General features: G+C 35.8%; 1 protein-coding gene across 1 annotated transcript in view; it reads right to left on the minus strand.

Annotated features, from left to right (window-relative positions):
- CAPN14 (calpain 14) overlaps positions 1 to 24,780 on the minus strand; it is a 122,153-nt gene that overhangs the window by 51,047 nt on the left and 46,326 nt on the right. Inside the window, exon 20 of the mRNA XM_056817402.1 lies at positions 21,845 to 21,900. Within this exon, the coding sequence (XP_056673380.1) occupies positions 21,845 to 21,900 (56 nt within the window). The remainder of the gene's footprint in view (positions 1 to 21,844; positions 21,901 to 24,780) is intronic.

Raw genomic sequence — 24,780 nt, forward strand, 5'->3', positions numbered from 1 at the left:
AAGTATTTCCCTTCCCAAAGGTCTGACATGTATACTATTCTGTGTTCGCCTAATTTTCTTATAGTTTCCTTCTTTATGTTCAAGTCATTCATCCATTTTGAATTTATCTTGGTGTAGGGTGTGAGGTGTTGATCTAAGCCTAATCTTTCCCACACTGTCCTCCAATTTTCCCAACAGTTTTTATGAAATAGTGGATTTTTGTCCCAAAAGCTAGGATCTTTGGGTTTGTCATATACTGTCTTGCTGAGGTTGCTTGCCCCCAGTCTATTCCACTGATCCTCCTTTCTGTCTCTTAGCCAGTACCAAATTGTTTTGATGACCGCTGCTTTATAATATAGTCTGAGATCTGGGACTGCAAGACCCCCTTCCTTTGTATTTTTTTTCATTAATTCCCTGGATATCCTTGATCTTTTGTTCTTCCAAATGAACTTTGTTATGTTTTTTTCTAAATCAGTAAAAAAAATTTTTGGAAGTTCCATGGGTATGGCACTAAATAGATAGATGAGTTTGGGTAGGATGGTCATTTTTATTATATTGGCTCGTCCTACCCATGAGCAGTTAATGTTCTTCCAATTGTTCAAGTCTAGTTTTAGTTGTGTGGAAAGTGTTTTGTAGTTGTGTTCATATAGATCCTGTGTTTGTCTCGGGAGATAGATTCCTAAGTATTTTATTTTGTCTTGGGTAATTTTGAATGGGATTTCTCTTTCTAGTTCTTGCTGCTGAGCTGTGTTGGAATTATATAGAAATGCTGATGACTTATGTGGGTTTATTTTGTATCCTGCAACTTTGCTAAAGTTGTTGATTATTTCAATTAGCTTTTTGGTTGAGTCTCTAGGATTCTTTAAGTAGACCATCATGTCATCTGCAAAGAGTGATAATTTGGTCTCCTCCTTGCCTATTTTGATGCCTTCAATTTCTTTTTCTTCTCTAATTGCTACTGCTAGTGTTTCTAATACAATGTCAAATAATAGAGGTGATAATGGGCATCCTTGTTTCACTCCTGATCTTAATGGGAATGGATTTAGTTTATCCCCATTGCAGATGATATTAGCTGATGGTTTTAGATATATACTGTTTATTATTTTTAGGAATGACCCTTCTATTCCTATGCTTTCTAGTGTTTTTAGTAGGAATGGGTGTTGTATTTTATCAAAGGCTTTTTCTGCATCTATTGAGATAATCATGTGATTCTTGTTGGTTTGCTTGTTGATGTGGTCAATTATGTGGATAGTTTTCCTAATGTTGAACCAGCCCTGCATCCCTGGTATGAATCCTACTTGATCATGGTGGATGACCCTTCTAATCACTTGCTGGAGTCTTTTTGCTAGTATCCTATTTAAGATTTTTGCATCTATATTCATTAGGGAGATTGGCCTATAGTTTTCTTTCTCTGTTTTTGGCCTGCCTGGCTTTGGAATTAGTACCATGCTTGTGTCATAAAAGGAGTTTGGTAGGACTCCCTCTTTGCTTATTATGTCAAATAGTTTGTATAATATTGGGGTTAACTGTTCTCTGAATGTTTGATAGAATTCACTGGTGAATCCATCAGGCCCTGGGGATTTTTTCTTAGGCAGTTCTTTGATGGCTTGATGGATTTCAATTTCTGATATGGGATTATTTAAGAAAACTATTTCTTCTTCTGTTAGTCTAGGCAATTTATATTTTTGTAAATATTCATCCATATCACCTAGGTTGGTATATTTATTGCCATATAGTTGGGCAAAGTAGTTTTTAATGATTGCCTTAATTTCCTCTTCATTTGAGGTGAGATCCCCCTTTTCATCCTTGATGCTATTAATTTGCCTTTCTTCTTTCCTTTTTTTAATTAAATTAACCAGTACTTTGTCTATTTTGTCTGTTTTTTCAAAGTACCAGCTTCTAGTCTTGTTTATTAGCTCAATAGTTCTGTCACTTTCTATTTTATTAATTTCTCCCTTAATTTTTAGGATCTCTAGTATGGTTTTCTTCTGGGGGTTTTTAATTTGTTCATTCTCAAGTTTTTTTTTTATTTGCATTTCCAATTCCTTGGTCTCTGTCCTCCCTAATTTGTTAATATATGCACTCAGGGATATGAATTTTCCTCTAAGTACTGCCTTGGCTGCATCCCATAAGGTTTGAAAGGATGTTTCGCCGTTGTCATTTTCTTCAACGAAATTGTTAATTGTTTCTATGATTTCTTCTCTAACTATCCGATTTTGGAGTATCATGTTATTTAATTTCCAATTAATTTTTGATTTGGGTCTCCATGTACCCTTGCCGATCAATATTTTAATTGCCTTGTGATCTGAAAAGGCTGCAGTTAATATTTCTGCTTTTCTGCATTTAAGTGCCATGTTTCTATGACCTAGTGTATGATCTATTTTTGTGAATGTGCCATGTGGTGCTGAAAAGAAGGTGTATTCTTTTTTGTCCCTATTTATTTTTCTCCATATGTCTATTAATTCTAATTTTTCTAAGATTTCATTCACCTCTTTTACCTCTTTCTTATTTATTTTTTGATTTGATTTATCTAAATTTGATAGTGGTTGGTTCAAGTCTCCCACTAATATGGTTTTACTGTCTAATTCCTCCTTCAATTCTCCTAGTTTCTCTATTAAAAATTTGGATGCTATACCATTTGGTGCATACATGTTGATTAGTGATATTTCCTCATTGTCTCTACTTCCTTTTAGCAGAATATATTTACCTTCCCTGTCCCTTTTGATCAGGTCTATTTGTACTTTGGCTTTGTCAGATATCATGATTGCAACTCCTGCCTTCTTTCTATCGGTTGAGGCCCAAAAGGTCTTACTCCAACCTTTAATTCTAACCTTGTGAGTGTCAACCCGTCTCATATGTGTTTCTTGAAGACAACATATGGTAGGGTTTTGTGTTCTAATCCAATCTGCTATTTGTCTGCGTTTTATGGGTGAGTTCATCCCATTCACGTTCAAAGTTATGATTGTTATTTGTGGATTCGCTGGCATTTTGATGTCTTCCCCTAGTTCTGACCTTTCTTCTTTAGCTTTCTCCTTTTGAACCAGTGATTTACTTTAGGTCAGTCCCCCTAGTCCCCTCCCTTGAGATGCTTCCCTTTCTAGCCCCTCCCTTTTTATGCTCCCTTCCCCTCCCCCCTCTCCTTCCCTCCCTTTTTGTACTCCCTCCCCCCTCCCCCTCCTTAATTTTCCTTTCTTTCTTGCCCTAATGGATAAGATAGAATTCAGGATCCCACTGGATCTAGATGTTCTTCCCTCTCAGATTTGATTTCACTGAGAGTAAGGTTTAAGTAATTCCACTTCACGCTCTCTTCCTCTCCTTCTCATATGAGAGTTCTTCCCCTCCCCTTCCCATGTGTATCTTTATATGGGAAAGTTTATTCTATTGATTCCCCCCCTATTTCTTGAGGTTAATCTTAGTATTATCACGGTTCCCCCCTCCCTGTTCCTTTTTTTGGCCCAACTTTCCCCAAATCTTCTTAATTCCCCATTCTTTCCCTATGCATGTTTCTTCTAACTACTCTTATGATGATACAATTTATGAGAGTTACACAAAACATTTTCCCCACATATTAATATATATAATTAGATGTAAATGTAGTCCTTATAGAAGAGAGTTTGACTTAAAGAGAAAGATAAGATTTATCTCCTTTTCCCTTTCTTTCATATTTACCTTTTCATGTTTCTCTTGCTTTCTGTGCTTGGATATCGAACTTTCCACAGAGCTCTGGTCTTTTCTTAGCAAATGCTTGGAAATCTTCTATTTTGTTGAATGCCCATACTTTCCCCTGGAAGTATATAGTCAGTTTTGCTGGGTAGTTGATTCTTGGTTGGAGACCCAGCTCTCTTGCCTTTCTAAATATCGTGTTCCATGCTTTGCGGTCTCTTAGTGTATTAGCCGCTAAGTCGTGTGTGATCCTTATGGGAGCCCCCTTATATCTGAAGCTCTTCTTCTTGGCTTCTTGTAGGATTTTCTCCTTTACTTGGAAGCTCTTGAATTTGGCAATTACATTCCTAGGCGTTGTCTTTTGGGGATTTAGTATAGAAGGTGTTCTATGAATCCTTTCTATTTCTATTTTGCCCCCTTGTTCCAGAACGTGGGGGCAATTTTCTTTTATAATCTCCTCTAGAATAATATCCAATTTGTTGTTTACCTCTGGTTTTTCTGGGAGACCGATGATACGGAGATTTTCTCGTCTTCCTCTGTTCTCCAGGTCCGTGACCTTCTCAGTGAGGTATTTTATGTTTTCTTCCAATTCATTAATTATTTGGGTTTGCTTTATTGATTCTTGCTGTTTTATCATCTCACTTTCTTCGAGGTGCTTAATTCTGGTCATTAGGGACTGGATTTGCTTTTCAGCCTTGTCTGCCCTTCTATTGGATGCTTCGAGTTCTTTTTCCAATTGAGCAGTCTTATCTGTCAGACAGCTGATCTCTTTCTCCCATTTTTCTTTCCAGAAGGTTTCCATCTTTTGGATAAGTTCCAGTTTGAGATCTTCCAGAGCTTGTTGATAGTTTCCATTTTGGGAGGTGTGTTCTGAATTTTTTTGGATTTCCTCCTCATTCTCCTCTTTTCCTTGGGTACTTCCACCATAAAAGTTTTCAATAGTCACTTTTTTCCCTTTCTTCCTGGAGGCTTGATTTTGGGCCATGTGAGCCATCCCTTTGGTGGTTTTATTTCCCTTTCCTTTTTGGTCTGGGGTCTGGGTTATAAGAGCGGTTTTTCTGTGAATTTAGGTTGCTTCAGACTAGTTCTTCCCAGCCTCCGAGCCCAGGTATTCAGCTCCGCCCAGATAATCAGCGCGCGTTGTTCAGCGCAGCCCGCCCCAAGTCCAGGTCCGCTGGATTCTCCAGTGAAAGCGCCCTGAGATGTTTTTTTCCTGGCAGTCCCCAGATCCCAAGGACCCTGGAGTGCTCCCCCCAGACAGAGACGCTCCCCACTCACTCGCTGTCCCGGTGAGCGCTCAGGTAGCTCACTCTGGTTTAGTGGGGGAGGTGGGGTGGGGGAAGGGCGGCTCAGTTCACTTTTCTGTGCAAGCTTTTCCTTCTTATTTTAGTGTGGAAATGTTCAAGCCCCACGTACCTTTGCCTCTGTGGGGTACTGGGGAGTCCTTCTGTTCCTCCAAAGGTGATTTTATGCTCCTTTGATGTAGTCTATTTCGTTAGGTGCTGGGGAGAGGAAGCGTGCGGCGTCTAGATTGCAGCCATGATTACCCGGAAGTTACATTTTTGAATTCTTTAAAACTATTTTATTATATTTTTCTTGCATGCAATATACTTTTTCAGTTGTTTTTTTTTAATTTTTCTCTCCTTTTTTATATTTGAAGCACGTCACCAACATTAAGATTTTCTTTAACTTCTTGATTTTTCAGTACTATAAGTTTAAAATACATTTGTCAATACATGCCCAAAAAGCTAGAGACTATAAAAATGATGCCACTAATTATTTAAAAAATTATGGGACTTTGCTTAATGATTGTCTGATTTCAGGACAAGATATACACAAAAGAACCACTGCATAATTCCAAAGATGTACCAAGCTAAACTGCATAGTGCCAATTGAGCACAAGGTCAAAGAGACCAACCAATCCTGGTGGGATTGATGTAATTTTGAGCCTAGACAAAGAGGACTTGAACATGTTTGGGGTTCAAGGTTGCGGCTATTTAACATGTGTTAAAGGCAGGTCTTCCTTGTTCCACATTCTACCAAGTATCTCAACCTTGGCTCCTATAATCTGGTCCCTTTTTTGTCTTTCATAGTGTGGTACCTTTCTATAGTCCTGGCTACTGACTGGGTAAATGCATCATTGCTTAGATCATTTTGATTGGGCCCTGATTCAAGAACCTGTTATAGATTTATTTTTCTTTTACTTAGAATTTTTACACATAAGACTTTGATAGTCTATATTTTCATCCAGAAATTTTTCTTTTTTATTTGGATTTTTCTGATATTTTTTAATTTCTCTTACCAATTGGTTCATTTGCCTCATACCTCAGCCATGCATCCCTAAGTTATCCTGTATTTTTCACAATACGGGGAAATGTAAAAAATATTATTATTTAAATTACAAATTTTAAATTCCTTTTGAGAAGAACTTTAGGTAAAGAAGATGCTACCTCTCTGAATCCAGAAACTGAACTGTTGGAGAAGACACCATGAAGAAGCCTCCAGATCACAAGCTGCACAAGAATGAACTTTGGGTGTGGTTGACTGAACATTTATTTGTATGTATACTTTCATGCCAAAGGGGACTGCCCCCTAACTGGCTTTTTGTCAATGCATCCAGCAATTATTGGTTTTGTTCCTTTTTTTTCTCTGATCCTCACATTATTGTAATCTTTAAGTTGATTATGTTTTCATGATCCTTTTGGTGAAAAAATTAATTTTTTTTCCAAAAATGATCACATGGAGAATTGTAAAAAAAATGGAGACTTCAATCCAGGACTTCAATCCCCAGAAGTCCTTGCTCCACTTCCCCAGAATGCTTTGTAATCTCACTGAATTCTCACCTGGGCTGAGAGCAAATTATGATTTAAAGGGTCATTGCAGTAGGCAGGCTCTCTTCTCTTCCTGTCTCTGCTGGCAAACAGTCTCATGATGTGAGTGAAATTTGGGTGAGCTTCATGGCCCACCTAGCACGTACTTCTCTTATTCTGTATTTTCTTTAATCATTAACATTTAATAAACCTCTAAAAATATACTCCTTGCAGAGAGAAACTAATTTCTACCTGCCTCAGTTTCCCCTAAATGTTAATCTTTACATAATGATGCAGATTTCATGTTTGCTCATCTTGGGCCCCCATTTATATTTTCTTCTAAGTTCAACACAGTGGATTCACTGAAAGCATAAATTAGCATCATCCATACTTGTTGACAAAATACACTTAGTAGTCCTATATATAAAATAATAAAGAAGTTTACATATGTGTGTTGTGATAGTAAAGAATGACAATCATATAAGATAACCATCAATTGAGGAGTGACTAAAAATGTTTTTGGATTTCATGGAATATCCTTGTACCGTAAGAAATGACTAATATGAGAAATGCAGAGAAACAACGGAAGGCTCATACAAGTTAAAGCAAAAAGAAAGAAGCAGAGCAAGGAACATAATGTTTATAAAGACTACAAAATATTGACAAAAACGACACCAAAAAGTAAGCTAAATGCTCTATGAATATAATGACAAAACTTGGATTCAAGAAAAGAGGAAGGAATGCTTGGAACACATGTCCAAAAAACTATAAAACTGTGCATATCCTGAATCAGCAATAACACTATTTGATCTATATATCAAAGAAATCCAAGAAAGGGGGAAAGGATCTGGTATATTTGTACAAAAATATTTATATCAGCTTTTTGTGGTGGAAAAGATTTGGAAACCAAGGGAATGTCCATCAATTGGGAGAATGGCTGAACGAATTGTAGCTTATGATTGTAATCAAATGCTATTGTGCCATAAAAACAACAAACAGGATGATTTCAGGAAAACCGGGAAAGACATATGAAGTGATGCAATGTGAAGTGAGAGAAGATGGTACATAGTAACATCAATATTGTACCATGATCAGCTGTGAATGACAGCTCCTATCTGCAATGCGAGGACCCACCACAACTCCAAAGGACTCATGATGGAAAATGTTATCCACCACCACATAAAGAACTGATGGAGTCTGAATGCAGATCAAAGCATAACATTTTCCACTTCATTTTCTTCATGAGTTTTTTTTTGTTTGTGTGATATGTGTCTTTTTCACAATATACTTAATATGGAAATGTGCTGTATGATAGCACATGTATAACCTATATCAGATTTTCTTGCAGGGACTATACATATGGAGTATTTGTCAAACATGGTTAATGCCTTGGTTGTTTTGGCTGAACATTTTTTCCCTCTGTTAAAAGGGAATGATGTCTAGTAGAGGGGGGGAGGAGTATGTTGGAAAATGATTATGTTGTCAGCAAAACAACAATAATAAAATAACTTAAGAAAAACAACATGAAAGAAATTTAAAACAATTCACCTATCAGTACTCAGAGTTAGAAACCAGGGAAGGATTTACCAACTCAGTCATCATATACATTGGAGAGAAACCAACCCAGTTATACTAAGGGGACAAACCAATTAATTAATTCTATATTCTAGAGAGGGTTCCAAATGAAGGTGAAGAGCTGATATCTGGCCCTTAGGCCTCTGGTCAATTTTTGCAAGGGAGCAGATGATGGGAAGATTGCATAGGGTAGGTTCGTTGCCAAAGATTTGGGGGAGCATATAGCTTCTGGTTCTGTCAGCACGAAACTGGGCTAGAGCCATTCACTCTGCCAGCATTGCCCATGTTAACAAATCAATCCCGACGGCTGTGATGAATTGAACGTCAAGCTTGGTGAATCTTCCTTTCAGGGGAAACTTGATGCGAGGCACAAGAGGGAGTTGCAACAAAGGCAATAATCATTTTGATCATTTTATTTGGCCCAAGGATTCTTGCTGGGAAGAGAGCATTTTGTTCTGAAGGCTCCCAAATGACTAGTTTGAAAGCAGATTGGAGTCCTGAAGGCTAATGAAGCCTAGTCCCTCATCCTCAAATTCACCCTTGATAAAAAGCAACATGAGATTCAACCCAAAGGCAGAGGACACACCAGAGTGGAGGAGGAGCAAAGGGAAGAAAGGGGTTGGATGGCTGAACCTTTTTCCCAAGCCAATAAGGTAGACTCAGGTAAGAACCTTCTCCACTAATGGCCAAAGTACCTTTGGTTGTAACATTGAATGGAATTTTAGAGTTGGGGAAAGAGAAAAACTAGTTCAACTCCCATCTACATTTGCAGATTAATTAAAAAAAATAGAAATTGTCATTTAAATGGTTTTCAAAGATACTGTTTGTTAGTGGTAGAGAGTTTCTATACTTCAAATTTAGTAAAAATTTGAAGTTTTAAGTTAGCTTGGAGAAGACTTGAAGAGGACAGAGGGGAGGGAGTTGGGACATGATAATTATCTTCTAATATCTGAAGAGCTTTCATGTTGAGAAAGGATTTGATTTGTTCAGTTTTACCCAAGAATGAAGAATCAGGAGTAATGGAAGAAAATTTCAAAGAGGTAAATTTAGGCTTAACATTAGGGAAATCAAAACAAAATTTCTGAACAATTAGAGCTGTCCAAAAGTGGAAAAGACACCATTGTGCCATAAGAAATGACATTTGAGATTATTAAAAAAAAATTCTGGATAGACTTATATGAAGTGATGCAAACTGAAGTGAGCAGAACTGGGAGAACCTTGTACCCAGTGATAACAATAATGTTCAATAATCAACTGTGAATGACTTAACTATTATTAACAAGACAAGGATCCAAGAAAAGTCTAAGACTCATGACAAAAAAAAAAAGATATTCATTGCCACAGCAAGAACTGATGAAGTCTGAATGCAAATTGAAACATACCGTTTTTTACTTTATTCCCTCCATGAACTTTTCTCTAGTGTAGACAATGTGTGTCTTCTTTCACATGATGAACATAGAAATATATACTATGTGATAATATATCTAATGACTGTATCATTTTACCTACATTCTTTGGAGGGGGGAGAGGACTCATTGCAAAGTATGAGAAAATGAGTATTAAAAATTGTATTGACATGTAATCTGGAAAAAAAGTATTATTTGGAAAAGGCAGTCTGAAGAGGTTATGGGTTCCTCTACCTTAGAAGGGTTCACACAGAAGACAGGCATTCATGTAACAAATATGCAATAGTGGAGATGCCTGTGGGTTGAACTAAATTGCCATTGAGGCCTCCTTATCTCTCAAATTTTAGGTCTCTGTATCTCTTCAAACTATTTCCCTTAGCATAAGGTTGCTATTCATTTGCCTTCAGGAAATCAGTTGTAACTAGGGCTTGAGAGGGTAAAGGTGAAGATATAGGATTTAAAGCCAAATCAGGGGGTGAGGGGGAATCAAAGGCAAGGACCCCAGTCCTGATTAAGAAATTCAGGCAACCTTTCAGTGAGATGAAGACTTCATATCCCAGAAACCATTGCATCCCACGGACAAACTCAGGATAGTCTAACTATCTCCTAGTGCCCAAAATCCTTTCTTAACTTTCAAAGAGAGCAGAAGTTCCTCTAGAAAAGAAATTATTGATGGGAGGTGAGTGAACTAATTTTTAAAAAGCTTGTTGATGACTGAATTTTAATATAGCTTTCTTTTTGAACTTATCTATTTTATTTTATGCATTTAAAACATTATTTTGAGTAACAAACCTTAGTCTTCACCAGACTATCAAAAATGTCCATCACAAACACACACACACACAAAAGGTTTAAAATTCTGACTTAGAGAAACTCTATCTGAACCCATTTGATCAATTAATAGGCATTTTATTAATTGTCTTCTGGTGCCAGGCAATAAATAATATGGCAATAACCACCTTCTTCCCTGTATTCTGGAGTTTAGTAACACTCCTTGCCATTCCTCCATCTCTCGACTCTGAACATTTTCACTGCCTATCCCCTGCCTGGCATATATATATATATATATATATATATATATATATATATATATATGCCATATATATATATATATATACACATATATATTTATAAATGAAAGTATTAGGATTCAGACTAACTTTCTTCAGGATGGAATCATCTGAAATTACTGAAATCAACTTTGAGACAATTCCTGAACACAAAGGACAATAGAATGAAGTTAGCTGGGTAACTCAGTGGATTGAGAGTCAGGCCTAGAGGTGGGAGGTCCTAGGTTCAAATCTGACCTCAGATACTTCCTAGCTGTGTGACCCTGGACAAGTCACTTAATCCATATTGTCTAGCCCTTACCATTCTTCTGCCTTGGAACCCATACATAGTATTGATTCTAAGATGGAAGGTAAGGGTTAAAAAAAGGGGGGGGCAATGGGGAATGATATGAACTTTCTTTTGCTATACAGTTTCAACTTCTGCTAGATCATAATAATTTGAAATCTTAAAATTTCATGTAGCTGACAGGTTATGAATATCCAGCTTGGCAATGTCCATTAAAACATTCTTTTTGAAATGTTTTAATGATCTTTTAATAAGAAAATCATTCTTAAATTTTTGTGGGCAAATGTTATGGCTGGGAGATTTTTGAGGATCATTTAAAATTTGATAATCTGATTCTAGTCCACTTTTTGGTTGAATTCTCAGGTATATTTTTAGGTTTTTATTTGAATTAATGAATAAAGCATTTATTTAAATAGTTACCATGTGAAAAGTTCTGTTTTAGAGGAGCTGAGGTTACTAACAGAAAAAAGACCATTTCTGATCTCAGGGAGCTGATGTTTTAATGAGGGACACAACATATAGGAAAAGCTGCCAAGTCATATCGGAAGGTCTCCTGGTCCTTGGAGTATCATCACAAAGCAGATCACAATACCTTTTCTTTAAAGTAATTTCTATCAATAAAATTATATCAGTTTCTTATACTGAACCACTTAATAGTGTCAGGGTTTCAATGGCAAAAACTTCCTCTTCTGGGTTTTTGGTACTTAAGGCTTATAACATGGAGATGCGTTTCTTTTAGTTCTTGAAGACCTAAAGGCTTCTATTATACTATTCTGGTTATTTAAGCATTCTTTTGCAGCCTTCATAGATAACACTACACAGTTTCTACTGTTCTCTTACAAATTCTACATTGATCAGTAGCTTTGGGCTCATTAAGAATAATCTTTTTTTTCAATTTCTAGTATAAGAAACTGATACTCTATATTCTGTCTGGGCACTTAGATGCATCAGTAGATAGAGCGCCAGGCCTGGTGTCAGGGAAACCCAAGTTCAACTTGGGCCTCAACCTCTTCTTAGCTGCATGATCCTGAGCAAGTTGCTTAACACTGTTTGCCTCAGTTTCCTCATCTATAAAATGAACTGGAGAAGGAAATGGTAAATCACTCCAGTATCTTTGCCAAGATAATCCCAAATAGAGTCACAAAGAGTTGACATTACTAAAAAATAACTGAACAAAAAGTGTTCAATGTGTCAGCAGACCATATAGAATATTTAAAGTATTCTTAAATATTTATGGATTAATGTGGCCTGCGAAGTTGCAGGTATCATCTATGTCTGTAATGATAATCTAATTCCAGTATAGTGTTATTTGCTAAATTCTCAGGATTATTTTAAGTATATATCTATAGTATGAATTTTTGTTGCCTAATGGTTTATAAAAGACAGCAACTTCTGGTATAGGATTTTGATCACCTGATCATATATTTCTCAGTATTCAGTAAATGCTAAGTTTTCACCACCTGCAAGGATATCCTACAGTTTCTACCACTTCATTTCATAATCTCCATTGATCAGCAAATCTAGGTTTCCTAAGGATAATCTTTCTCTTATATTTGATGGCAATAATAATCCAAAATTGCTGTACTGAAACCTTTCTTTTCTATAAGCAAATCTGAAGAACTCAGTCATTTATTGGCTTCTTTCTTCTTTGTAACAGCATAGTTGGTTGAGTTCAAATGAGTGTTGCCCAGGTAGTGCTTTTGATTCCACTTTTAGATTTTAGCCATTCTCTGAGTTCTATTCAAAGATGTTAAATCCAACAGATCCACTGATGTATTTCTGTTGTCAGCCTTTACTCTTTGTTTTATTAAATGACATCTGTTTGTTCCAAAATAATTTCTGAAAATTTTAATCAGTTTATTGTGTGCTTTGGAATTACCCATGCATCTTCTTACTTTTTTTGATAAGGTAATGTTAACTATTCTAAAATTACCTTGGTGTAGTCAAGTTTTCTTTGATTGATAGTGTTTCTTTTTGTTGTTTGAACATATTCTAAATCTAGTTTGCTCCATTTTGTCATGTCAAAAGGCTACAATAAAATTGGTTTGCAGAAGTTTTGATTGCTCTAAATGTCTCCTCATTAAGCTTTGACCTCACAATATCAGTGTCAGCATACACAACCTCAGCTTTTTCCTTTATTATCCCATACTTGGCATGTCCTGCCTGAAGAAGACTGAGGTATTGGTGTGTATCAGTTTCATCACTTGTTCTATTTGACCTCCAGAGCCAAGTTCAAAGTTTCTGTTCTTCTCTGGCATATATTAATATGTGTATTTTTGGAGAAAGCCAAAATAGCTGTTTAATATATGCTTTTCAAAAGATCCATATAACCAGATGTACATTATCTTATTAAGAGTATATTTGGGTGTGACTTACTCCTAGACTTAAAAGTTATACTTGACTTTATTTAGGAATGATATAATAGATTTAAGGCTAGGCAGAATTATATTTGGTTTGTCACCTGGGAAAACACTATGCATTTTATTATTTGGTTTTTTTTTTACATTATTTTGTTGATGGTGTTTTAAAAAGAGAACAATTTTAAATGCACATAACACACTCACAAAGCCATGAGAATAAGGCTGACAAAAAACAGAAATAAATTTTTAATTGGCCCAAATGTTTGAAAATTTTGGATGAGTTGCTTAATAATTGCCAAATTGATAAGTAGCTCTTTGAAGTCCTGTGATTTTTTTTGGTAGTCTTTTTGCCCATCTCCATATATACACATGACATGTAAATATAGATAAACACACATTTTTTAAAAGTGATATAAGCAGTGAATGTTTTATAGTGAAAAAAAGGAGTAAGGAGATGGATAGGTAATCACAAAATATAAATATGTAAATGGACTCTATTTGGAGAGGTCATTGATGTTCTTATCTTTTGGTAACAAATATATGCTGCCTTCTGTTAAGAAAAATGACAACAGGCTTGCAACAGACAGGAAATTGGTAAAGTGTTTTGCTGTAATTCAAGTATTACTGTGAAATATTTAAGCCAATCATTGTGAATTTTATATAGGTCTATCACTTTCCAGTTTTACAGAAAGGCTAGATTTTCAATGCCCCTCCCCCTTGATGAAACCATTTTTGTCATTCATTGTTTTAATGGTACACAAGCTTTCTGTTTCATCTTTGTTTCGATTTGTGCCTGTGTTTCTTCCAGTGATCTAGGTTACCAAAAACATACATCCTCCTTTTCCAGTGACTTTTTCTCTCCTCTAATTGTTTTGCTTTTCAAATCTCTATAGTTTTTGTTTTTTTTTAATTATTTTTAGATCTTGGCATTTATTTTGTTCTGTGAATAGCTTTGACTCCTTGTATTGTCCTAACCTTTCAGCTTTGTTTTTGACTTGTTGATTTAAGGTAATTGAGAATTTCTGATATACATTTGTTTTCTAGATTCCATTCCACATGTTATGTTTTTGTTGCCTTTAATCAGACAATGTGGTATTCAAGTTTTCTACTATTCATGTTGACTAGCTGTTGATATAACTTTCCCATGATTTTCCACTAGTCTACAACAATTTTCTCAATCTAGAACTGTTCTTAGAGAGCATGACTTTTCCTCTTATGGTAACTCCTGTGACAATGGTTACAACACATAAAGTTATGTACAAGCTCTGAAATATTTTTATATTCACTAGCAAATATTGTGGGAGAATGAATTTATTAATAATGGTTAAAGCAGATGTCAACTTATTTGAATTAGTGTTTTGATCTAGATTTTTAGTCATATTTCTACCATTAAACTTTGCAAAGGGCTTTTCAAAATTGCATTTTAAATATATCCCTCTCCTTTTCAAAATCATCTAAGATCCTGGCATTATTTTTGCCACTTATTTCATTTTTATGTCAGACCCCTAAAATCCTTTGGGATTTTCAATTTTTACCTCTTCTGATTTAATTGTCTCCTTAATGTTCACTTTTCTATAATAGAATCGGAATTTAGGAATGAAGTTATTTTTTTTATTATTACTTTACTACTGTCATGACTGATAATCAAAACATTATTCTGATGAAGGGCAAGTAGAAAAAGGCTTGCCCATACTCCTGAAATATAATTTCAGGTTTGTTAGGATTTAGTACTGGTCCATATATACTAATATTTCCAATTTCAAGCACACGTGTGGTTGACTAGCTGATGCCTAGTGCCATCTACACCAAAGTAGGTAGGGTTTGGGCATTTCTGATTTGTTCTGATGCATTTCACCTTCTTGTGGTACCAGAACACAAAGGAATATCACTTGTTCTGTGTTACACTAGCCATCCTAAAGGTTTTGAATAGGATTTACTTACAGTATTATCCGATTTCTTAGATTCACTGACACGAATTAGGATTAAACCTGGAGTCAGGAATACCTGAGTTCAAATCTTGTTTCAGAAACTTAATTTTTTTGCCCTATACAATATCATATATATTTATATATATATAATACATATGTACATAATATATAATATATGCAATAATAGTATAAACATTAATATGTAATACATATTGCATTGTATTATATATTATAATACATATTGTGTAATAAATATAAATGAAATGTATATGTGCAGACATATATGCACAATATATACACACATTATATGTATATATATCACTATAAAAATACAAATAGAAAAACAATATAGATTATAACTGTGATAAAGGATGGAAAGGTTTGCAATTCATAACACAGGGATTGACCCTATTCTGCATCATCAATGGGATAAAAAGCAGGCTTCATTGTGGTATACAATTGACATATATATCAATTGCTTTCGCAGCTTGTAGGTTTGAATTGAACTTCAGATATTTCCTAGCTCTCTGGCCCTGGGTGAATCACTTAATTTGCCTGCCTCAGTTTCTTCAACTGTAAAATAAAGGTAACAATAGCATCTACCTCTCAGAGATGTGAAGATCATAGAAGGTCATATATGTAAAGCACAGCACAGTTACTGGCACATAGTAGGTGCTTAATATAGCTTTTATTCCTCCCTTTTTGCCTTCCTTCTAGCAATGCATTAAGCATAATAACCTAATCAGTGGTATTGCCAGAACTCAAATGGAAGATAACTCATGGTTCCAGTCAATCCTTGATGGCTCCCACATGGTCTCAGGGTACTCAGAATCTCTTCTCTGTAACTCTAGCTCATGTTGCCTTCACTTTGCTATTGCCTTTCCACCACAACATGGACAATGGGCTGGGCATAGAAGGCATTATTATTATTATTGCAAAGAATTCACCAGTGGATAATAATAATAGCTAGCATTCACATAGCACTTAAGGTTTGTACTTTATACATGTTAATATTGGGTCCTCTACACAGTGGGATGTCTTCAAAATGAGGATATATCGCCATCTAGTGCTATCTAATCATATTAGATGATTGAATACATGAGTGAAAGGCAGCAGCTGTCATTCAATCCGAAGAGCATTTATGACCCATATAATTGTAAGTGGTCAATTCTGTGTAATTTTTATATTATACTTATTTACCTACTGGTGGATTGAACCAATAAGTTTATGGACAGATTATTAGTAACAATTGCCATAGAAATATGATTTCATACACTGTTGATTAGTTATTTCAGTTGTTTCTCTTTATGACCCCGTTTGGGTTTTCTTGGTAAGGATACTGGAATAGTTCAACATTGATTTCTCCAGCCCATTTTTTAGATGAGAAAAATTAGGCAAGTAGAATTAAGTGACTTGCCCATGGTCACACATCTAGCAAGTGTCTGAGGTTTGATTTGAACTCAGGAAGCTGTATCTCCCTGACTCCAGGACTGATGTTCTATCCACTGTGCCACCTAACTACCCAGATTTTTGTACACACACACACACACACACACACACACACACACACACACACACACACACACACTCACACTCGCATATTTCATATATACACAAATGCATATATGCATTGCACATATACATTATGGAGTACTAGGTTTTATCTTACAAAACTTTTTTTCCTAAAAATGTGCAGGAATTATAAATAAATAATAAAATAGAAAAATGACAGTTTTTACTCTAAAGTAAGTTTCATTCTACTGGGAGCTGGGGATTCTATAATATACATACAAATAACCATAATGCAAAGTAGTTGTTGTCTCTGTCACGATAAATATTGGCAAAATATCAAAGAAAATTTTAAGGAGGGAAAGAACACTTTTAGCTGGGGCTTCAAGAAAGGCTTCATTTGGTAGGAGACATCCAAACTGAGTCCTAGAAGAAAAGGAGTCTGAAAGTGAGGAGAAGCAGGAAAGAGGACTGTGTTTCAAGCCTACACAAAATTCATAGAAGTATGATGACAGGATTTTCAGTTGGGGAAAAAAGTCAAAATTTAGTTTACCTAGAATATAGAGCATTTGAAGGGAAGTAATGTGAAGAAGGATGAAAAGGTAGGTTGGTATCAGATGGTGAAGCATTTTAAAGGTAAGAGGAAGCCTTTGAAGGTTTTTGGAAAGGATTGTGAAATGGTCAGAAGACCTATGTCTAGCAAAGATAATTCTAGGGGCAACTACTCTGAGTTGCTTTTCTAGGTCTGGAGGTGGGTTTTTCCCCAGACTACTTTAATACCCTTTGGAACCAAAAGCATGCATACACCAGACATCTGGCCAGCTTCAGAGTGCCATCTGCGATTTAGAGGTAAGTCAACTGTTCTGCCTACAGATTGCAAGCATGTCCTTGACACTTCCTCCATGAAGAAGAAATGCCTAACTCAAAGAAAAGTGATAAAATTAGTTCTTGTGTTCAAACATTGTTGCAAAACCCCAAATGGGCCATCTCACTCCTTTCAAAAACTAATTCTCTATGTCATTCTGAATTTGTTTTTCGTTAGATGTCTACAAAGTAGCAAGTTTATTCCATTGCATTGATCAGATAGTAGAGCTGCTTATAATCTAATAGAAGACATTGGGAAGAACAAATGGCCTTTATAAGAAATCTTATTTCTTTAAAAAGAGATGCAATGCTCCAGAAAGTATACTTTTATAAGTAATACTATTTGTTATAATAATGATCAGGTTTATTTTCAGAGCCTATCCATACAGAACTTTATGGTTTTGCACACATTATCTTACTTGATCCTAAGGTAGCCTTAAATCCTAAAGTATTACAGGTTTATAATTACAATATTAAATATTCCATTACATTATTCATTATAGTTACACTATTAACAGTTTCATGATTATCCTTATGTTAAAATGAGAAAACTAAGGTCCAGAGAGGCTAAATGACTTCCCCCAAATCACACAATTATTATGTTATAAAGATAGAAATGGACATTAGTTCTGTCCCAACGTCAAATTCAAAGACCTTTCTACCCATCCTTCCCCTAAATTGCAAACCAAAGGTAAGATCTTGAAGAAACATTTCTTCTGAGCACAAAAGTACTACTAAGATGTCAATCTGAAAATAAAATAGTGAATAAGCCAACATACATTAATGTCCTTTGGCATGAAGCATACCAAGATTTTCTAATCAATTTAATAAGTACTTAATAAGAAACTACTATGTTATAGGCACTATAGTATTCTCTGAGTTTACAGAAATTAAAAAAAAAATACAACAAGCCTTACCTTCATGAAACTTGTATTTGCCTGAGGGAGAGCAACAATGTATAAATAGAAAATATATACATAGTAAATATAAAATAATTTTAAGAGCAGAATATCCACAATGACAGAATCAGGAAAGTTTTCTAATTTGAATGTTTCACATAAATCAATCACATAGAGCCAGGTGTTCCAAGCAGCAAAGGATAAGTCATTCCAAGAATGGAAGACAGCCTGTTCAAAGGCAAGATAAGAGAAGTGGAATGGTGGGCTGGTTTTGTTGGAATGGAGATTATGAGAGGGGGAGTGATGTGATCAATGTGGAATCCTGGCTCATGAAGACCTTTAATTGTCCTCCAATACTAATCCAGCATAGTGTAAACTCTCAGGAAGGACTCGGTCATCTAGAAGTAAGCCTGATGATGGCTTGGTTGTCTGCTTAGTAAGAGTCAACCTAGCTAATCATGAAGAGTCTCCTGATCAGGGTTTGTAAGAAGGTCATCATGTTTTCAACCAAGATAACTCATGCAGCATGGAACAGCTGTGATATGCATTGTTGGAGGGAGTATCCACAGTAACTGATAGAATCTTAGAAATTCCCAAATCTCAGTTAAGTTGTATCAGTTGTATCACATTTGCAGATACCCTCAGAGTGTTTGTAGAATTCAAGGAAAACATAGGTGCAGTCAGAGCAGGCTCTCAGCAATATAGTGTCATCATCAACCACTGGAAAATAATATAAATTATAAAGGATAAGTACAGTTTGACATGAAAGTACAGAAGCTACTCATTCATTACCCAAACATAGCTTGGTGCAGGGGATTCACTAAGAGCACTGGATGTGGAGATGAAGGGAGTAACTTCAAAATCTGGTGTTGCTACTCTCACCTGTGTGACATTGGGCAAGCCAATTCACCTGTCTGGGACTTAGTTTCTTCATCTGTAAAATGAGGGATCCAGATGATCTCAAAGGTTCCTTCTGACTCTGTATCTATAATTCTGTGATCACTATACCTGGGAGACCTCAAGAAAGGGTAGTTAATGGATAGTTTTGTGATTAAATCTAGATTCTAAAAACATACTCCATGGATGATGGAAGAGAGTCTCGATATATTATCAAAATGCCACTTCAGTTATCTCTGAAATTCCTTTGCATCTAAGACTCTGCTCTTGTAAAAATATTGACTACTTGCCATAGAGCAATAGTAGCAAAAAAAATTTGTCATTAGGCAATAGGCATCTAAAGGAAGTGCTCTCTGTCTCTGTGTCTCTCTGTCTCTGTCTCTCTGTCTCTCTGTCTCTTTCTCTTTCTCCCCTCCCTCCCTCCTTCCGTCTCTTCTTTCTAGTTATTTCCCCTTCCAGTTAGTACATCAAACCAGATTCACATCAGAAAAATCCTTCTTACAAACCCTAGGTACTGTGATAATACCATTCCCATGCCTCAGAGATTCATCTAAGCTTTAGAGCCATCAGCCATCAGTCTAAAGCTGTAAAGAACCTGAGTCTCTCAAGTCCACGCCTCCATTTTACAGATGAGGGAATCAAGGTCCATGGAGATTAAGTAACTACAAGGATCACTCAGATAGTCTTCCAACTCCAGAGTTAATAGTTTTCCCACTAAGTCACACTGTCTTCCTACTCTCATTTTTTTTGTGAACAAGCCTAAAGGCACAGAAGGTCTCCCAGCTTAATTAAATTTATCAGCACTGGTAACTGCCCTTCTTATTCTGGAAGAATCCTCAGCCATGCTACTCCAGCATGGCCCAGCAGTGTCAGTGAAATGTAGGCCTGCTAAGGGACTTTACTGCTATCCACTACCTTAGTGCTGAACCAGCAGGCTACTCTTAATTTCAACACTCCTGGGCTGTGGTGCTGACCATTTCTCTGCATGTCCATATATTACTCTTGCTGGGCATCTCATGATACTAATATAAATCAACCTAAAATATAGTCCATCCACATCTATGAATGATAGCAACTAAGATACAGGTTGATTTTGCATTTAGTCCTCAATTTTTTTCAAGAAATCAGTTTGATATGCAAACTACAGTAGAAAATCAAGATTGTACATCAAAAATACTTGGTTATAGGATGCATTCAGCTGATTGATTTATATAAATGAATTATGACTCATTTATGACAGCAATAGAAAAGAGCAATATCCATGAAATCCATTTCCCTCACCTTCCATGAAATATGATTATATTTACTCTTGTTCTATTAGTCATGAAACAAAAACAGGACTAAAGGAAATGTCAGGATAAGGTATCCATTTCTTTTTGTCCTACATTGTTATTTCATTGGTAGAGGGAACTTCTTTTGAGGAAATCCACACTACCAATGCAGAACATATTTGCAGTACTCAGAGAGCTGCCTGGGATATTGAGATGCTAAGTGACTTGGCCAGAATCAGACAGTCAACATGACGCAGGGGCAAAACTTTAATTCAGTTCTTCCTGATCCTGAGATTATCTAACCATTATACTACATTGCTTGATTCTGCTTCTCTTAGCCAGTAAATAGTTGCCAACTTCCTAACCTCCAGAAGTCTGGCATTTCTCTTCCTACCTGTCAGTGATATGGACCATATACACATCTTTAAGTACTGCTTAACTCCCCTCTATGAAGATGGATATGGAGTCCAAAAGCAGGTACTAAGAACTATTGGTATGGAATCAGGAAATGAAGAATTAATGTTAAAAATAATTCAACTATCATAGACTATAATAGTCTTTAGTAACTTTGTTATTTTGGAAATTGGAGTGACTTTAAGACTAGGACAAAAGTCCAACCCTTTCTACTTTCTGAATCAGTCATCGTGGAAGGAGTGGGAAGAGAAATCCCAACACTCCCTTTGAGAAAGGCTTGTTACTTCCTTAACTGGGAAAATAAAAACTCTATGAATGCTAGATTACAGAAAGAAAAATTCAGGTACTGACATTCCAATCTTCCATACTTTGGGGTTCCTTGCAGTCTTCCTGGCCTTATCAAACCAGGACAACCAAAATCATGTTGAATCTGTACATTCTGGCCTTTGGACATCCAAGACAATGAGAACAACATCTCTATGAGGAGGGACTAAGGCAAATACTCTGGAAATGATGTGTATTCTCTCTGTTCTAAATAGGTACAAGGTCAGTTAGCATTGGGAAAGCTAGGTGGCATAGTGGATAGAACCCTCAGCCTGGAGTCAGAAAGACTTATGAACTTAGTAACTTACTAGCTGTGAAACCCTGGCCAAATCACTTAACCCAGTTCTAATTTTCTCACCTGTAAAATGAACTGGAGAAGGAAATGGAAAACCACTCCAGTATCATTGCCAAGAAAACCCCAAATGGGGTCATGAAGAGTGAGACATGACTGAAAAGTCACTAAACAATGATTAACTACCAAGCTTTCCTAATTCAAAGTTAAGCAGCTGACAAATTTCCCATAGCAACCTGAGCACAAGATGATATTCATCTAGGAGGGAAAGAGTAGGTTAATTAGGAAATAGCTTACCTCAGACTTTGAAAGGTAAATTCCCTTCCTATCATGGGTCAAATTTCGAAAAGCATCTGTTCAAAAGCCAAAAAACAACAGGGATCAATGATGGTAAAATTTCAGCACTAGAATTTCCCTAGGAAAATGAATATTCAAGATCAGGTATACTTTCTATTAATCTTTTCATCCCCTTTCACATTCTGCCTCATAAGTGGAATGTATGCTTTTCTTTCCCTTCACTTTCAAAAGATATACTCTCCAGAATATGATGGTAAGAAGAAACCATCTCTATCTTCTTTTTATAGTTTTTGAGGTCCTTGGCCTCATACTATAATATCCTGGAAAATATTACACCTGTCATTGCCAGATGTGCTCCAGTCCAATTAAAGGTGAGTTAATGAATAGTTGCATACATGGATGAATGGAATGAAAAAATATACATAAATAGCTTTCTTTTGGGTAAGTATTATACATGGAATATGAATACTGTTAAATCTTTATTTTGGAAAGGGGGAAGGAAGGTAATACAAAGGGAAAACAGCACATAAAAATAATATTGAATTTATTAACAGAGAAAGGATGAAGGGAGAAAGGAAAATGGAAGAAGGGAAATCTGACTGCTTTACCCTCTAATTAAACCCACTATTTAACTACCTTAACCAATTACATAAATTCTCCTAAAGGCAAGTCCAATAGGTAACCAGATTTCTCACAAAGAGTCCTTGGTGAGTCAGGTACAGGAGTCCAGCTGATTCCTCAGATGTCTCAGTAAGGTAGAGATCGTTTCCCCAGTCTGGCTGTCCACCAGGAAGACTGGAGATATTCTGTCACCATAGCTAGTAAATCTTCAAGGTCAGTCACTTGCTGGATGGATTTCCAGGATGTCTCAGCCACACACATTTCTCCTTCGACTTGCAGCTGATAGTCTGTTCCTAGGAGTTCTACCTCAACCAGACTCAAGAAGATTCTGAGTCTCATGCCCTGTCAATCATTCTCTTGCACCCTGTAATTTCCCTCACTACAATACAAAAGTGAGATAATTTCTGCCTATAAAGAAAGGGCTTACATTCTAAAAGGGAGTAAAAATATACAGGGGAATGTTGGCAAGGGACATATATTTTGGCTTGAGCAGTGACAGATGGTGACTGGAACCATAAGGTAGCTGATTTTCACATGCTTTCTGGTAGCAATGGCAACACTAATTGTATTATTGTTCCAGAAGAGATAGAAAATTGCAAAGAGATTAGAAGATTCAGTACAAGTCTGTGGTGATGAGATAAATGGAAAGACATTGGATGATGTGGAATGTGAAATTTGGAGGGACTGGCTAGATAGAGTAGGTCCTGTGAGTCTGTGCTCACACACCAATCAAGATAGTATAGGCCCCAAGATAAGATCTGAAAAGATGAATGGGACAAGGCAAAGATAAAACTGTCACATTTTGATTATATGTAATAATATCCCTATGGGATATATAGAGAATATGAAGAGCATGTCACAGAGAATCACCAAAGTTACATGTTCTTCAACTTCCCTGAAACATATTGGCCCATGTTCCCTATTGAAGTTCCATATTTTTGAGGGCTACAAGTACAGATATAGTGCATTGGATTTTAAGTCCATTGAGGTCAGGAACTGTCTTTTGTCTCTTTTTGTTTCTACAGTGCCTAAAATGTAATAGGTACCTAATAAATATTGATTGCTCTTTCAAACTGGAAAAAAAAAGAGTGCTGATCTTTGATTGATTAGGGAAGAGAGATGTGATTAGGGGGAAATTTACTTCAAATATCTCTGATGACAGCTTGATATTCAAACCATCCAGAGAAATAAGAAAATATGCGAAACAAAAGTCATTCTCCAATGAATTCCTAGTCTAGAAATATGAATCAAGAGTTCTCAGAAGAAAAAATATGAAATATTAATAACCATATTAAAGATTGTTCCAAATTGCCAATAAGAGAAATACAAATCATTCAACTCTGAGGTTTCACCTTATCCATATAAACTTGCAAAGATGACCAGAGATAGTAATTGGCAATGATATCCAGCTGGTCTAACCATTTTAAAAACAAATTGGAATTATTACTATATACTAAGAATATACTAAGAAAGTATCTAAAATATCCATATACTTTGACTCAGAGATGCACCTTCTAGGTATATGCCACAAGAAAGTCAACAATAAAAAAGAATAGATAGATACATAGATAGCTATTCATATATATATGTGTGTGTGTGTGTGTGTGTGTGTGTATATACACGACTATAGATATAGATGAAAGTATTTGTAATAGTATTTTTTAAGTACCACAGAACTAAAAACAAGTAGATAAACCCATTGGTTGGGAAACTTCTAAACTAGAAATGACAAATAAATTTGATGCACTCTTTCTGCATCTTAAGAAATTATGAATATGAGGAATACAGTGAGTCATTGAAACTTATAAGAACTGAGGCATGAAATAAACAGGAGAAAATATACAAATGACTATGACAGTATAAATTAAACAACAAAATATCAAAATTGAATACTGTAAAATAAATAATAACAACAAAATTTGACTCCAAAAGAAGAGATTAAAGAAAGAAGATATCTCCTTTCTTTGCAGAGATGCAGAGAGAATGGGAACTATTCATGTGGAACAATGTATATAATTTCAGAATTAGTTAATATGTTTAGTTTTCATGAACTGTTACATTATGAACCCAATATTACTTTACTATCTAGGAGTTAGCCTAAACTTTTGATATTACAATTTTATATCTAGAAGGGACTTGGGAAGTCAATTAGTCAAACTTTTTTCTTATATAAGTGAGAGAACCAAGGCAAAAAGTTGGTAAACTAACTTGTCTAAAGTCACACAGACAATATGTGTTTTCAACCCATCATTATTTGATGAAGTTATAAGTCTTTCATAGAACTCATATGGAACTCCATAAAACCAGTGTGATGT

The sequence above is a fragment of the Monodelphis domestica genome, chromosome 1 (assembly GCF_027887165.1).
Source record: "Monodelphis domestica isolate mMonDom1 chromosome 1, mMonDom1.pri, whole genome shotgun sequence".
NCBI classification, from domain to species: domain Eukaryota; kingdom Metazoa; phylum Chordata; class Mammalia; order Didelphimorphia; family Didelphidae; genus Monodelphis; species Monodelphis domestica.